The sequence below is a fragment of the Galeopterus variegatus genome, unplaced genomic scaffold (assembly GCF_000696425.1).
Source record: "Galeopterus variegatus unplaced genomic scaffold, G_variegatus-3.0.2 Scaffold3264, whole genome shotgun sequence".
NCBI lineage: Eukaryota > Metazoa > Chordata > Mammalia > Dermoptera > Cynocephalidae > Galeopterus > Galeopterus variegatus.
Window position 1 is genome coordinate 144,007 of NW_007729375.1, and position 17,188 is coordinate 161,194.

General features: G+C 37.4%; 1 protein-coding gene across 1 annotated transcript in view; it reads left to right on the plus strand.

Moving 5' to 3' along the window:
* Window positions 1-8,354: 8,354 nt before the first annotated feature.
* Window positions 8,355-17,188, plus strand: part of LOC103600211 (gamma-1-syntrophin-like) — a 152,742-nt gene continuing 143,908 nt past the window's right edge. The window contains exons 1-2 of the mRNA XM_008584457.1: window positions 8,355-8,413; window positions 16,044-16,178. Of these exons, the coding sequence (XP_008582679.1) occupies window positions 8,387-8,413; window positions 16,044-16,178 (162 nt within the window). The 5' untranslated portion in view covers window positions 8,355-8,386. The remainder of the gene's footprint in view (window positions 8,414-16,043; window positions 16,179-17,188) is intronic.

Sequence of the window (17,188 nt, forward strand, 5' to 3'; positions counted from 1 at the left end):
TGTCTTTACAGTTGGCATAACGAACAGGATTAAGAGCTAGACAATCGGTGCTGTGAGGATTCCAGGCCTTAGCCGTAGCTTAGCAGTAACCAGACAGGCTATATCAATAAATTTGGCCTGATGCAAATTTATGTTCTTTCTACCATTATCCTATATCATTAATATTCATTCCCACACATATTTCCCCAAATTCTGTCATATAAATTGGGGAAAAAAACATGCAATTTTTTGGAATGTAGCACACCTGCTTATGGGTTATACTTGTATCTCACCATCATTAATATTCATTCCCACACATATTTCCCCAAATTCTGTCATATAAATTGGGAAAAAAAACATGCAATTTTTTGGAATGTAGCACACCTGCTTATGGGTTATACTTGTATCTCACCCTTTGGGACCTGTTGGGACTTGAGTCTACTTATAGGTATAGAAGCAAAGAGGAATGGTGGGGTTGAATTGTCTTTTAGGGAACTACCATGGTGGAGGCCATTACTGTACTGGCAAAGAAGACTTGGAAGAATTTAGGGGTTCACTGACCTCAGCTTCATTGCAAATTTCACATATGTCTCCATTCCAATATTTAGGATCCTATTTGCTCCCAATCAAGGCTTTTCTTTACTCCTGGAGGGGATAGGGATTTAATTGATGGTTGTAATTCAGCCAGTAGTAGGATGAAATTCTGGGTTTAGTGTTCAGAAACCTCAGTTGGGTGGCTACAGGAGATAAGGATTTCTTTTGGGACAGGCACAGGAATTTTTAGGTCATTCCTGCAGAGCTTCAGCTAGGAATTTGAAGCTCTGGGCTCACACTTTTTCTCTTTACTTTGTCTATCATGGTTAAGAGCAAACAGCCAATCTTGTTGTACTGATTATTTGACAAAAATGTTCTAAGTTGCCAAATACATGGTCACTCAGAACCTTGCCTTATATAAGTATTTGATTAGGAATAGCCCAAAGTGGTATTTTGGATATCTCTCTTGCCTTTTCATGCCATGGACTGCCAGTGTTCTCCTTGCTACTGGAAATAGTCTTTAGTGTCTTTACATCTAATCACAGAATCAATTCCTGAAACTCCAGAATGAATTCAAAAAACTCCTGCTTGGGGTTCTGATCCCTTAAAGCCACTCTTAGCGCTAACATCTGCATCAGTCAGGGTTCTCCAGAGAAATTGAACCGATATGTGTGTGGCTAATGTGACCGTGGGGCTAGCGAGTATGAAGTCTTTACATAAGTGCAGCAGGCTGGAAACTTTCAGGCATAAGCTGATGCTGCAATCTTGAGGCAAAATTTCTACTTCAGAGAAACCTCAGTGTTTGCTTTTAAGGATTTTCAAATAATTCAATGAGGCTCACCCACATTATTGAGAATAATTTCCTTTACTTAAAAGAAGCCGATTGTGGATGTTAACCACATCTACAAAGTACCTTCACTGCACCAGCTGGATGTGTGTTTGATGGAATGACTGGATACTGCAGCCTGGCCAAGTTGGCACAAGGGTAACAACCACAAGTATTACACATTTGTTTTACTCAGGCTCTTCAGTAGGACTGTGGCAGCTCTGCTTCTGGCTGGGGTGCAAGGGTGGCCTTGTGTCACCCTGTCTTCTGTGGGCATGTAGGTCATTTCTGCTCCATGTGCGTCATTCTGAGGCCAGGCCTTGTGGACAGCAGCTTCCTGGGGAGGCTCTTCTCATGCAAGGGCAGACTTGCAGAAGAGGCCTTTAAAGAAACTTGCATACAGTCACTTCTGCCACTCGTCATGAGGGTCAACATGAGTAATTTTGATGAGTGCAGTCTTTAAGATTCAAGGCAAAATAAACTGTACCCCAGTTGATACGGTTGTTTTCTCTAGGGCTATGGTTCTGTTATGGCTATCTGTGTATAGCAGAATTGTGGGGGGTGATAGAGAAAGTTTACAATGGGGAATCATCGCAAATATCACATCAGCCTGGTGACCCAGGTAAGCAAGCACTGCCAGTGTTGAGTCACATTGGTAGTGTGTCCCCTGATTGAGTGGGCTAAAAATGGCACTTTACCTCTATGTTCTGCCTGCTCCAAACCCATAACCCTCAGTCTAATCATTAAGAAAATCAGAATAATCCCAATGGAAAAACATTTTACCAATCCCTGACCAACTCCCCTCAACAAAGCCAAGATCTTTCACAACAAAGAGTCTGAGAAACAGTCACAGCCAAGAGGAGCCTGAGGAGACAAGACGACTAAATGTAATGTTGTGTCCTGAAAGGCATCCTCCAACAGAAAAAGTAAGGAAATATAAATAAAGTTTAGACTTTACATAGTAATAGTGTATCAATGATGATTGATTATTGTAGCAATGTATCAGACTTATGATGCTGGAGATAGGATCTGCGGGGCCTGGAAAAGGTCTCAACCCACCCTGCCCTCTCACCAGGTTCTTGACTCTGCCACAGGAAAGAATTCAAGAACAGAGTCACAGTAGAAAGTGAGAATGGGTTTAATGTATCAGAAAATAAATATATGTTTCACAGAGAGGGTGCGGCCTAGCTCCAGAGATCAAGCAGGGCCCACTCCAAGTTTAGTAAAGAAATATGCACTTAAAGTTCAGTGCAGAGTGAAGTCTGGCTCAAGAGAGTGAGCAGCCACTTGCTAAAAGTAAACTTAACACAAAAGTAAAGCACACACACCCCAGCCAGCGAAGTGCTGGTTGGCCCCAGGAAAGTGAGCACCAACCCCGCCTTGCACTGGAATTCAGCTTTTATAGTTCTGCTATCTACTACATATCCATGTGCTCTAATGAATAATCAATTAAGGGGGTGGTTCCCAGTTATGTGACACAGTCTCGTACATGCTCCGTTGGTCTCCTTTTGGACCATGTTCATTGGTCAAATTCTATCACGTGTACCAGACATATTCAAGAATATTCTGGGCCAACCCTTTGGCTCACTCGGGAGAGCAGGTTCGGATCCTATATAGGGATGGCCGGTGCACTCACTGGCTGAGCGCGGTGTGGGCGATGCCCCGCCAAGGGTTGTGTTCCCCTTACCGGTCACAAAAGAGAGAAAAAATAAAAAATAAAAAAAAAGAATATTCTGTGCTCTTTAGCACCTCTATTGGAAGGTCATTCAAATGATAAATTCCACTTTACTGAGCATGCTCGGCTACTAGGGTTATATAACCCTCTCTACTGAACATGCCCATCTACTGGATTTGCCTAAACCAGCCCCTTCTGGTCTTAATTTCTCTGTGTTGGTGCTAAAAACAGGTGTAACTAGCAACAGAAACTTTCCTCTAGGGGAGGGCTGAGAGGAGGGGCCTGAGACCTTGTGGAGTGGCTTGAAACTCAGAGGTGTGTCCTGATATCCCAAACCATGGAAACTGAGCACTTCCTATCTCAGTAATATAGGATGTTAATAATAGAGAGAAAAATGAATGTGGGGAACTGTCAAAAATAAAATTACAATGAACATGTGAATGAAGGTGCACTTTCATAGACTGATTTCATTTCCTTTGGGTATACACCCCATAGTGGGAGAGCTGGGTCTTAGGGTAGATCTATTTTTAGTTCTCTGAGGAACCTCCATCTTGTTTTCCATAGTGGCTGCACCAATTTTACAGTCCCACCAACAGTATAGAAGGGTTCCCTTTCTCAGCATCCTCATCAGCATTTGATATTTTCTGTCTCTTGGGTAATAGCCATTCTAACTGGAGTGAGATGACATCTCATTGTGGTTTTAATTCATGTTTCCCTGATAATTAGTGATGTCGAGCAGTTTTTTAGATACTTGGACATTTGTATATCTTTTTTTGTGAAATGTCTGCTCAGGTCCTTTGCACATTTTTTAATTGAGTTATTTATTTTATTGTTGTCATTTAAGTTTCTTACATATTCTGGATATTAGCCCCTTGTCTAATGTGTAGTTGGCAAACATTTTCTCCCATTCTGTGGGTGTGTCTTCACTTTGTTGATAGCATCCTTTGTTATACAGGAGCCTTTTAGTTTGATGTAGTCCCATTTATTTGTTTTTTCTTTTGTTGCCTGTGCCTTTGTAGTCTCACTCAAAAAGTGCTCCCCACTCCCATTTTGTGTAGCATTTCCTCTATGTTTTCTTCTAGTAGTTTCATATTTTGGGTCTTAAATCTAGGTCTTTGATCCATATTGAGTTGATTTTTGTGTAAGTGAGAGAAAGGGGTCTAGTTTCACTCTTCTGCATGTAGATATCCCGTTTTCCCAGCACCATTTATTAAAGAGGCTGTCCTTTCCTCCTTTTTTGGCACCTTTGTCAAATATCAGTTTGCTGTAAGTGCATGGATTTATTTTGGGGCTCTCCATTCTATCCATTGGTCAATTTGTCTATTTTTATGCCAGTACATGCTGTTTTGGTTATTATAGCTTTATAGTATATTTTGGAGTTAGGAAGTGTGATGCCTCCAACTTTGTTCTTTTTGTTCAAGATTGCTCTCACTATATGGGTTTTTTTGTGGTTCCAAACAAATTTTAGGATTTTTTTTTCTATTTCTATGAAAAAATGTTAATGGTGTTTTGATAGGGATTGCATAGAACATGAAGATTGCTTTGAGTAATATGGACATTTTGATTATGTCAATTCTTCTGACCTGTGAACATTTATTTGTGTCCTCTTAATTTTTTTTCACCAGTGTTTTATAGTTTTCATTGTAGAGGTTTTTCTTTCACCTCCTTAGTTAAATTTACTCTGGTATTTCATTTTTTTTTTTTTAATAGCTAGTATGAATGGGATTACTATCTTGATTTCTTCTTCAGTTATTTCATTGATGGCATACAGGAAGTATATTTTGTGTGTTGATTTTGTATCCTGCCACTTTTCTGAGTCACTTAATAGTTCTAGTAATTTTTTAGTGGAGTCTTTAGGGTTTTGTATGTATAGGATCATGTCATCTGGAGATAGGGACAGTTTGAGTTTCTCCTTTCCAATTTTAATGCCCATAACTGCTATCTCTTGTCTTACTGCACAAAGTAGAACTTTTAGTACTTTATTGGATAAGAGTGGGGAAAATGGGCATCCGTGTTTTGTTCCTGATCTTAGAGGAAAAGTGTCCAATTTTGTCCATTCAGTATGATGTTAGCTGGGGGGTTGTCATATATGACCTTTATTGTGTCAAGGTACATCCCTTCTATATCTATTTTTCAGAGTGTTTTTATCATGAAGCTGTATTGGATTTCATCAAATGCACCTTTTACATCTATTGAAGTGGTCATGTGGTTTTTTTTTCCTCCATTTTGCTCGTGTGATATATCATGTTTATTGATTCGTGTATTCGGAACCATCCTTGTATTCCTGGGTTGAATTCCACTGATAATGGTGTGTGATCTTTATAGTGTGTTGTTGGATTCTATTTGCTAGTATTTTGTTGAACATCTTCACATCTGTGTTCATAAGGGATTTTGGTCTATAGTATTCTTTTTTTGTTGTGTCTTTGCTATGAGGATAATGCTGGCCTCACAGAATGAGTTTGAAAGTATTCCCTCCTCTTCAATTTTTTGAAAGAGTTTGAGAAAAATTTGTATTAGTTCTTTAAATGTTTAGTAGAATTTGGCTGTGAAACCACTTATCCCTGAGGTTTTACATTGTAAGGCTTCAATCTCATTAGTCATTATTGCTCTGTTTAGTTTTCTAGTTCTTCGTGATTCAACTTTTGTAAGTTGTATATGTGTCCATGAATTTATTCATTTCTTCTAGGTTTTCCAGTTTGTTTGCATATAGTTGTTCATAGTAGTCTCTTGTGATCCTTTAAATTTCTGTTATCAGTTGTAATGTCCTTTTTTTCATTTCTGATTTTACTTGAGTCTTCTCTCTTTTTTGCTTCATTAGTCTAGCGAAAGGTTTATCAATTTTGTATTTCTTTTCAGAAAACTAACTGTTTCATTGAATTTTTGTATTGTTTTTTAAATCTCTAATTCATTTATTTCTGCCCTGATATTTGTTATTTTTTCCTTCTACTGATTTGGAGTTTGGTTTGTTCTTGTTTTCTAGCTCCTTCAGGTGTAACATTAGATTATTTATTTGGAGTCTTTCTTCTTTTTTGATGTAGGTATTTATTGCTATATGCTTCCCTCTTAGAATTGCTTTTGCTGTACCCCATAGATTCACAAAATATGTTGTGTTTTAATTTTTGTTTGACTCCAGGAATTTTTTTTTATTTCCTTTTTGATTTCTTCTTTGATCCTTTCATTGTTTAGGAGCATATTGGTTAATTTCCATGTATTCATACAGTTTATAGTGTCCCTTTCGTTGTTGACTTCTAGTTTTATTCTATTGTGGTCAGATAAGGTAGTTGATATGATTTCTATTTTTTAAAATTTGTTGAGGTTTGTTTTGTGCCCTAACATATGGTCTATTTTAGAGGATGTTCTGTATGTTGCTCAGAACAATGTGTGTTTTTTAGCTGTTGGATGAAGTGTTCTATAAATGGCCATTAGGTCAAGTCAGCCTATAGTAGAGATTAATTCTGATGTTTCCTGGTTAATTTTCTGTCAACATGATCTGCCCTTTGCTGAAAGTATGATATAAAGTCCCCAACTATTATTGTTTTGGAGTCAGTCAACCTCTCCCGTTAGGTCTGAAAGTAATTACTTTACATAACTGGGTGCTCTGGGGTTGGGTGGGTATATATTTAGAATTGTTATATTCTCTTGTTCAATTCATCCCTTTATCATTGTATAATGATCTACTTTTAATTTTTTTGCTATCCTTGGCTTGAAGTCTATTCTATCTGGTATAATATAGTTACTCCAGCTCTTTTTTGGTTTCCATTTGCATGAAATATCTTTTTCTATCCCTTCACTTTCAGCTGGTGTGTACCTTTATCAGTTAAGTGAGTTTCTTGTAGGCAGCATATTGTTGGTTCTTTCTTAATAAACCATCCAGCCACTCTTTTAATTGGGGCATTTAATCTGTTTACATTTAGGGTTATTATTGATATATAGGGACTTGTCACTGCCATTTTGCTATTTTTTTTTTCTGTTTTGTGGATTATTTTTGTCCTTTGTTCTGGTCTTATTGTCTCCTTTTGTGGTTGAGTGGTTTTCTCTGACTTTGCATTTTCCTTTCTTGCTATTTATTTTTAGTATGTCTCTTCTAAGTTTTATGTTGTGGTTACCATGAGGCTTAAAAAAACATGTTTCAGTTATAACAAATTGTTTTAGACTAATAACTTAACTTTGATATCTAAGAAAAAAAAAACCAAAGCCAACTCTCCACTTTGGGGTCATTCCCCTCATTTTTCACTTTTTGACAATTTGTTGTTTCCAGATACATCTTTTAATGTTGCTCCACAATCTACAAGAGTTACTTGGGGAAAATACTCACTATATGATATGACATGTTCACTTGCTACTGAAAATGGCCAATTTCTCTTCTTTCAAAGTCAGTAGTAATAATCCATCAGTTCAGTGACAGTACGGGTGACACTTACCACTCTAATGTAACACACTTACTTGATCAAGCATTTATCAATCTCATTCAACAACAAAAAAATGAAGACAAAGAAGGATAAAGTGGTTTACTCTTCCAAAGGCTGAAAGGAGGAGTAATTTTCAGTACAAAGTCTCTGTTTTAGAATTAACCACACATTTTACTTTGAAGTCTAATTTAACTAATCATTATATTTTGGTTCTGCATGGTTTTGTTTTATAATGTCAGGATGTCAATTTTCTGTGGCAATTCATAGTTTTGTTAAGTTTATCATTTAATGAAAACAAAATTTACTAAATTAATTTTTTTAAAACCTCTTATATGCATTTAAATCTATATCCATTATTTAGGTATTATAGTGACCCCTAACTGAATCTGTACTGGATATTTCATACATTGATTTATCTTTATATTATTCACTCTGATAAGTAGCTTGCTTCCTTACATCATACTGCTTGTGAAAAAAAAATTAAGTTCTAGGGAGAATCATTCATGCATATAGCTTTTTAATTAAAAAGAAAAAGATTAGTCAACATTTTTTCAAGAGATAAACATATGAAAGGCAACCTTTAATTACTCTTTTTGAAGTTTTTTTCAGATGCAAAATCAGGTTTCGAAATGAATGCTGGGAATGAGCTAATACCTGAGAGAAGAGCTTAATCTGTTGTAGGTTGTGTTTGAGTGCCTGATGGGGTGGAGAAGTCCATTGCTCCAGGCACAGCTTTGTGTTTGTACTGCACAAAAGCTGGGGATTAGACTTTTTTTTTTCCTCCTTTTCCCATCAGTTATCACTGAATTTATTAAAGGTGGTTGTAAACCCAGTTTTCCCACAGGATCTGCTTCACAATTTCTTATACTTTATTAGTGTTCTGTTCTCTTAGATTTGATGCTATGCTTAATGGTTTACCATTTTCTGTCTTTTCAGACGACATCCTCTGTGGTGCCATAGCACATGGATTTCAGAACTGCCTGTGAGGAGGTAGGTTAAATAGCTTTCTGCTTTTCAAATAAGGAAAACAGACTTCAAGCAGGAAATGTGTAGCCCTGCTCTATATGGGTGGAACACTGCTTTTGGCAGAGGATGGGCGATGGGCTCATTTCATGTCCAGACTATGCTCTCTTTCTGCAGAGCTAAAAAATCCAAGTGTGCCTGGGGAAGATTCAGATTTTAACTAGTTCTTTAGGAAGAACTTAAATAAGAAGTTCTTAAAAGAACTGTATTCAATTATATTTCATATCCAATTGTCCTCTCTATCAACTGTAGTCAGTATGATTTCAGGTAGTGGAAGTGCTGGAAGGAATTCTTTTCACGTAAATGGTTCTAAGTTAAAAGACATTTAAAGTTCTTTTCATCACTAAAATCCTATGATGTTATGATTCCAATTTTATTTAGGTATTTCAATATTATTTAAGTGTTAATACATGCCAATTCAGGCTCTTTATAGAGTTGCCATCATACTTTGGTGTGAGTTTAAGTGATGCATTACCTTTTCAGGGACATTAAAGACCATTCAAGTGTACAGTTCAATAGTGCACAGATGTGGGCCTGAAGGAAATATAGCCACTCTTTCAGGAGAAAAGACTATTTTATTTTTACTAAACATGCAACATTCGGAGCATTGTGTTTTCACTTTTCAGGCAAAATACAAATATTTATAGGTTAAAAATATTTTGTATTTGCTTAAAAGGCTTAAAATATTTTTTATTGTCTATAGATAACCCAACAAAAAACAATTACAACTGGATTACTTATGGTAGTGTTAAAACCAAACCAACAAAAACTTTAGTTTTTGACATTTGTGAAGACTGTTCTTTTAGCGAAATGTCATGTGTTTAAATTTCTTACATAAATTTGTGGAAAGTGATTCCTATTTTCCTCTAAAGCAATTGCAAAAATATCTGTGTAAAAATATTTTTTCATAGTTGGTGCAAAGGATAAGGTCTTTCAGAAAACTGATAAATTGCTTTTGTATTTTAATTCTCATGTTTCTTTTCATTTTCAAAAGTTTAAGTATGATGATACTTTAAACATACGTCTATGCTAGCACTTTTCAAATTACATTATAGTTATTTGTTTACAAATCTCTCTCATGTGCTACACTGAATACTATAAGGTCAGAGTGTACTGGCATAATTAATCATCTTTTTAACTCAGCACCCATCAGTTCATACATTTTTTAATTGAATCAATGTTTTAGAAGCTTTGTATGCTAAGCTTAAATTTTAATTCTATGTCATTTCTAGTTTTAATAACATACTCCTATTTCTGAGTGTAGCAAGTCTCCTGTTTGCACCAAAGTGTTATCCTAATATTTTGAGTTGTGAAGCACTCATTGAAACTGAATGGATATTCGTGTGAATGAGATGTGTGATATTTACATGGGAGAGACTGGATAGTGGCCAATTACTGTCTTAACAAATGTTTTATCTTGGACTTCAGAGGCTGATATAAGATTTCCCAGGCCTTAAAAAAAATAGTTTCAATGTATTGGTTTGTGATATGTACCAAATTCTATTTGAGATTCAGAAGATTTATTTTACAATGGCAGTACCATTGTGATCATCTATGCCTTGCTTCTGTGATGGTGGTTTTCTGTTCTCTTGCAGTGAGCTCTAAGAAAATCTCTACTGTTTCAGACTCTGTTTCTAACAGGGAGTGGAAGTGTCTTAAAACTTCTAGGCCACACTATACATGTGTCTTCTACACACTGGCTGGATTGGCAGGAACACAGAACCATAAGATGCCCTGAAGAATACCAAATCCCTCTGAAAAAGGACCAGAGTTAAAGAGTTTACCTAAAATTTACAGTCTTAGGACAATTAAATGGACAGAAATCATAAAGATAATTTAGCCTGTCACTTTGCATGTGAGGAAACTGAGAGCTTTTATGAAATGCTGAGTGCCATTTAACAAATTAGTATAAAGTAGAGCCATCATGTGTAGCTTGGAACTCCTGCCTCTAAGTTTAAACCTCTAAGATACTACATTGCTGTCTATTATATAATACTCATAGATATATTAAATAAAATTTATTTTCTCTTGACTGCTAATCAGAAATAAAGATGAAAAGCTGATATTCATGTCCATCAAACAGATCAAGGTAGAATATTGTCCTCACCCGATGGATGCCAGGAAGCATATTCTTTGTAAAAGAACAGAAGAAGCGTGTACAGATATTTTCCTTTGAAAGTACCTTAAGTATCTCACACAGGTTCTTTTTAAAAGAAATGTTTATTTACCGTTTTAAAAATTTCTCTTTAAAACAAAGCATTACAATTCTTTTAAGGAATTGGGATTTTGAAGTCTAGCAAGAAGCAAAAATGAAGGTTAGAGGGTTTATTTACCGTTTTAAAAATTTCTCTTTAAAACAAAGCGTTACAATTCTTTTAAGGAATTGGGATTTTGAAGTCTAGCAAGAAGCAAAAATGAAGGTTAGAGACTTTCAGAAAATATAATTGGGACAAATACAAAATCCAAAATTTAGGGGAAAAAGTGTACATATAGCCAAACCGAATTACTGACTATCTGTAATTAAAAGTGTCATCAAAATAAATCCATGTGTTCAAATAAGATGACCTGCTTTCTTTAGCTCTTCTTCACTTTTCATTTCCACATCTACCTTCCTTAAGATACCATCCACCTTTGTATGTTCATTGTGGAAATACATACTTCTCTATGTCATGTGTTTAATAATTTAATAATTCATACACATATGTAACCTGATGTAGTCCTTCATTTAATGAAATCTATGACTATGATCCAATCAAGTGTTGAAAGAAATTCTACTATGAACGAACTACTATACCAGGTCCTGCAAATGAATAATCCTTAGTCATGAAAAAACTAAGTGTTCTTGAGATAACAGCGTATAAGAAATTAAATAATGTGATACAGAACTAAAAATTACTAAAGTCACTACATGTGATGCCAAAATACAACACTGATCAATTTTGGAGTGAATATTTACCTAATGAAAGCCCTGGATTCAGAAAAGTGAGGAGTCGTCACTGGCCAGAGTAGTCTCTGAAGGCTTCGAAGGGAAGGGAGTCTTGTGCTAAGACTTGAAAAACGGCTAGGTTTAGCTAATGAAAAGGCTGTGATTAGAGGTAATCCAGAAAGAGGAAGTAAATAATAAAATATAGTTTGAAACGCTTTGCCTGAAATGACATTTAGTGCGCTACCGCTACAATATGGCACAGTATAACAAACTGCATACTGACTAAACCCCCATGTTTACAAAACAAACTAAATTTTATTTGGCACCCCAGATATAAATGTATTGAGGATACTTGCATGAGTATTTGCAGTTCATATTATGGTCTCTGCCTAGTTTCTTGTAGTTCAGAGTTTCTTACATGTGATGCAAAAATTTCCACGTTTCAAAATTAAAGAAACATTAATTTTAAAGTTTCATGAAAGCACATTTTGTATTCTTTGAAAGATTGGAACATCAACTTAAAAGGCCTTTACTTTTAAGTAGAAAATGGATTATAACATACTTTTTAAAATTCCAAACTAGGTACTAAACTTAAGCAAGTATAAGTTCTTAATAAGTTTAAATGTGAGATTTGTTTATATAACAAAGAGTAAATTCCTGCAAGTTCATAATCACATTTCATTGATTTGCAGAAATCATAGCCAGTGACTAAAATTTTAAAAGTACTGCTTTTTAATTAATTAGGAAGTATCGCTTTTTAATGATTTCTTAAGGCACACAGTTTCCAGTGTGGATTTTATAAAGTCCAGGGGCTATATAGGCTCATCCATCAGCCACAGGAAAATAAACATTTGACATATTACTTTTTATGAATTAATTACCCTCTTAAAATGTTAAGTTTTAGATATGGGGCCTTCTTGGGTTGCATGGCACCGCGGTGCTCTCCGGGCCTGTCACGCATTCTCATGTTCTGAAACTCTCCATGGGGGAGGATAGCTCGAGCCCCTCTCCTATCGGAATGTGTCCTATGTAGCATGGCTTTGAGCAAAAATCATCTATAAGTTCCAGAGTGGTCCCTTTCTCATTTTCCCTCCAGTGGTCGTTGCTTTGATCCATGAAGAGCAGCTGGTTGAAGACAATGTCCTTCTCAGAATTATTCACGCGCCATTAGGAGATTCTTGATGACTAACATGCTGTCTGGGGGAAGATGCGTACAGCCCTGTCATTGTGCCCAGGACGGTCGGGGCCGGCTTCCTGTGAAGTCTGTGTAGTAGGCAGCCGCGGCCGCGCGGGGGCGCTGGAGAGCGGAACAGCTCAGTAGCTCTGGGCGCGCTGTGAGCACGACGCAAGTGGGGACTGAGCAACAAATCAAATGTGCGACCATTTCATTACCGAGGACCCCTGTCCGGCCCCCTTAGTAGAGTGCCCGAAATGCACTTTCTCGGTCTCCACGCTCCTAGAGCAGGTGGGACGCTGACGCAGTTGTCCACCTGTCCAACCTTCCCCGCTCAGCGTCCAGGTTTCTGGCAGCGGGAGCTGTATTTAACCTTCCCATTTCCTCTCCATCTCCTACTCTGCGGCAAGAAATACACGTAGGAATCGCGTTTCTCTAGGGCATCTCCGTTAGCGTCGCCCCCGGCACATGGCACTTGGCCTTGCCCGCCTGGTCCTGTCCCCACCGCGCCCGGGACCACGCGCGTCGCCACCTGACCCGCTGCTTCGCGCAACCCCTGACCTGCGCGTTTTCCCGTTTCCGCACTTTTACTCAGTTTCCCCTCTCGATTAAAAAGCCTTTTGTCTCCTTTAATTAGTGTTTCCTCTATTTTTTCAAGACAAACCACACATATTTCCTATCTGTAAATCCTCCTGTCGGGCTGGATCACAGACCCCTCTGCCCCGGCCTGTGCAGGTCCTGAGCCTGGTAGATGAAAGAAAAGCCAAGCAGCCGCCGGCAAAGTGGACGTGCTTTATCCTCCCACGTGAGTCCCGCCAGCGGTCCCGAGTGCTGCCTTCCATAGGAAAGCACACAATAGCGGCTGCGAGCCCCGTGGTGCGTGGGCCGCATGCGCACTAACACTACTCTTGGTAACTTGTTGACAGCAGATGTGCTCAATCATACCCAGACGGGTGTGAGGCCAGAGGGCCTGACTAAACTAACTCCATTTTCCTCCCACCTTAAACAGCCCCCCCAAAAAAGTATCTTAATTCCTCTCTCTATTGCTCACATACCAAATACCATATTGCATCTTATTCATACATGTACTCATTAATAAGTAGGAACACTCTGAGGTCAAGGACTATTGCCTAATTTAAGTCTGATTCTCTGTGAATGTCACAAAATTAATTAAATAGTAGTTGCAAAATTAATTAACATATGGGATTTTAAATGCATTTTATGTGCACCACCTGAATTTTCATAGCAGAATATATGTAACATGTATATGTACCCCTGGAAAATGTATTCTAAATTCTATTTGTCCTTAGTTCTCAGCTGTTTTCGCCTAGCAGCTCTCTTTATTAGGGTGTGTGTGTGTGTAAATACATATATATGCACACGTGTGTATATAATGCTAACAAAAAACCACCTCATTCTTTATTTTCTGTAACTCTTGCCCTCCCAGGATCCAAAAGTGAGCTCAAAGTCTCTATTCTGCTTTTCAGACAACCTAATAATTAGGGGACATTTTACACATTTCTTGTGTGGATGTTAGTTTTGGCTACTTCAGAAATCTGATGAGAGAATCCTTACAGCTGTGTTTCAGTTCGTCAGACTTCCCCTGGATGATGTGTATCTTTTATATCTCTTTGATGTGTAACAATAATGCATTTCTGAGCTCTCAGGGAAAAGCTTCTCTCTCATCCTGAACTTACAACAGAGAGTTATTTGGGATCAGCAGCTATCGCATTACACTTCAGGGAAAAAAATTGGCCCAAAATATTCCGTACATTGAAAAATCATCAGATGTGCTCAATTATGATCACTTTGCTTTGATGTATTATGTTATGTCCTCACTTCTCCCCCTACCCCCTCAGGGTGTCTTGGTGTTGGCCCCTGGCCAAGATCACATTGTACACATGAAAGACTATGTAGAAAAATTATGTTCTATGTTAAGGAAAGTATAATTTGCTGTGCTGAAATATTTTTGTCCTCCAGACCTATCCACTTGAATTATACTCTAAAATAGATTAATTAGCATGATTTAGTGAGCACCTGCTGTGTGCTACGTCCATAGATGAGAAGAGTGCTGGTCTTGCTCCTGAGATACCTTCTGTTTTTCCTAAAAAGAATTATAACTCTTACAAAATAATTACGGACTAATATAAGATTGTATGTAATAAAGGATAAAATAGTACACATCAGCACATGGGATAAAGCAGTTTACAGAAAGAGTGATCTTTGGAGGCTGCAATATCTAAATACATTCCCATCAACATTTTGGAAAATTCTTTTAAAGAATCCAGCTCCTAGCAATCTCTATGGAAGTTTATGTTCCAAGAGAAAGCCTGGTATTATTTGCCTGGGATATCGCACTACTTAAATACGAAAAATAAATATATAACCTTATGTATTTGTCTATTAAGTTAAGAATGGCTCAATAATTATTAAATGAAAATGTCGTTTCCAAAGTAGTCAGTGTTCCTGTTAACATTTTGGTGCAGAATAAGAGCCAGAGGTTATATTCTATCTCAAAGGAATTTACTTTTGTATCTGAGACAAATGAGAACATTAAGTGCATTTGCTAGGAAGAATATTTAAATTCATATGGGTGAATATTATTACACCAGCATGCTTCGAGAGTGACAAGATTCATGTACTTCTTTGGTGATTACTAAGGTTCTGGTTTGAAGCTATATAGTACAAGTTCAAAAATCTTCCATCTGTTTTCACAATTCCCCCAAATGTGATGCAAAAATATTGGATTAAGAATTAAAAATCTCAGGTCTTAATCTAGGCTTCGTTTTTAACAAACTGTGTTAATTAGGTAGTTCATTTCAGTTCCTTATCCTTGTTTCCTTATATGTGCAAAGTGTGTGTGCATGTGTGTGTTCATACGTTTGTGCATAGGCATGTGTATTCATATGTGTTGGTACACACGAGTTTGTGTGTGTGCGTGATGTGTGTGCATGCATGTGTGTGTGTTGGTGACTAGGAATAATGAAATAGTGGAATTTAGAGTGGGCTGGAATGGGGAGAGAAGAGAATGGACAGATGGGGGGATGTGGTTTGTTTTTGGAGTGATGCAAGTGTTCTAAAATTGATTATAATGATAGTTGCTCAACTCTAATATAGTAAAAAAACATGAATTATACACTCTAAAGGTTTGAATTGTATGGAACATGAATCATATCTCAGTAAAGCTATTACTTTTTATATTTAGATTATAAGTATTAAAGAAAACTTTTATTATTTTTGAAATATAGTACATATGCTTTAATCCTTACTCCCTAAATCTTTGTGTGGATTTTCTGATATAGTATTTGGTATCTGAGAGCCCACTTTACTTAAAATGCTTATCCTTATTTCTCTGCATGATATTAAGTATCAAATTTCAGACTCATCATCTCTCGAGCTCCTAAATGTTACTGATTATGTTTTGCTGTCAATAGGCCATACAACTATAACCTATAAACTAAGTATAATTTTTCTCTGTTTTGCTTTTTTGTCTGAAGACAAAGACAGGGATTTGTTTGCTGCAGGATGGTAATCAGGAGCCTTTCAAAGTCCGGCTGCACCTAGCCAAAGATATTCTGATGATCCAGGAACAGGATGTGATTTGTGTGTCTGGTGAGCCTTTCTATTCTGGTGTAAGTAGCTTTTCCTTCTGTAGAAGTTTTTTGTTTTTGTCTTTTGTTAATAAAAATGTGTATTCACAGAAAATTCTTAATATATTTTTCTTTTACTTTCCAAGACTAGTCAATGGTCCTGCATGTAATTTTTGTTTTCATCATTCAGTAAGCAGTGTCCCTGTGTTGGGACCTGGCCTGGAGTCATAAGCACACATTTAGGGAGTCTGTTGACCCCTGGCTGTCTTTATATGATGGGAGTGACACTTGTGTTTTCTGATCATAAGCAAATGCATTCTACCTTTTCACACAGAGGGCTAGTTGAAGACAGTTCAGAGCAGTGTCCCCTACCCTGGTCTTACCTGGAATCACCTTGAACAGTTGAGGTGATGCTGAGGTGCAGCCCGTCTCCCAGCGTCAGCAAAGCAGGAGGCTTTAGGTAGCGGTCCCTGAACTCTGTGTGTATGCTTTCCCCTGGGACTGGGCCTGCAGAACTCTGTGGACCTCCTTGGTAGAATTATGTCAAAGTGTTACAGTAAGTTCTTCTCTCCAGTGCTCTCACCCACTGATGCGTTGCTAGTCTAGCCTCAGAAAGGGCCAGGAATTACCACCCCAAACTGATTTGTGTACTTACTAGTGCCAAAGCACAGTTGCAGAAGACATCCTTAGGTGTGATTAGGTTTTATTTGACAAAAAGATTTTATCATAAAACAGGACAAGTTCTAGAGTTTGTCATTTATTGTGGAATATCATTAAAGACATCATTGTAACAGTGTCGCCATATGTGATCTCAGAAGAAAATTATGGAGAATATCAAACAGTCTGCTCCCTGGTCTCCCCAGACATCTGCAGCTATTTAGAGTGAAGATTTAATTTGTATCTTATTAACAGACTTACCTTGGCGTGTTTTGCTGGTGGTGAATAATGCTGAGCTTCAGTTTTCACATCACTTCTTACTAACACCCTATGGGAACCACACAAGGTCCTAAATCAATAGGCCTTTGCTAACTGAAGATAATGGACATTTTGCA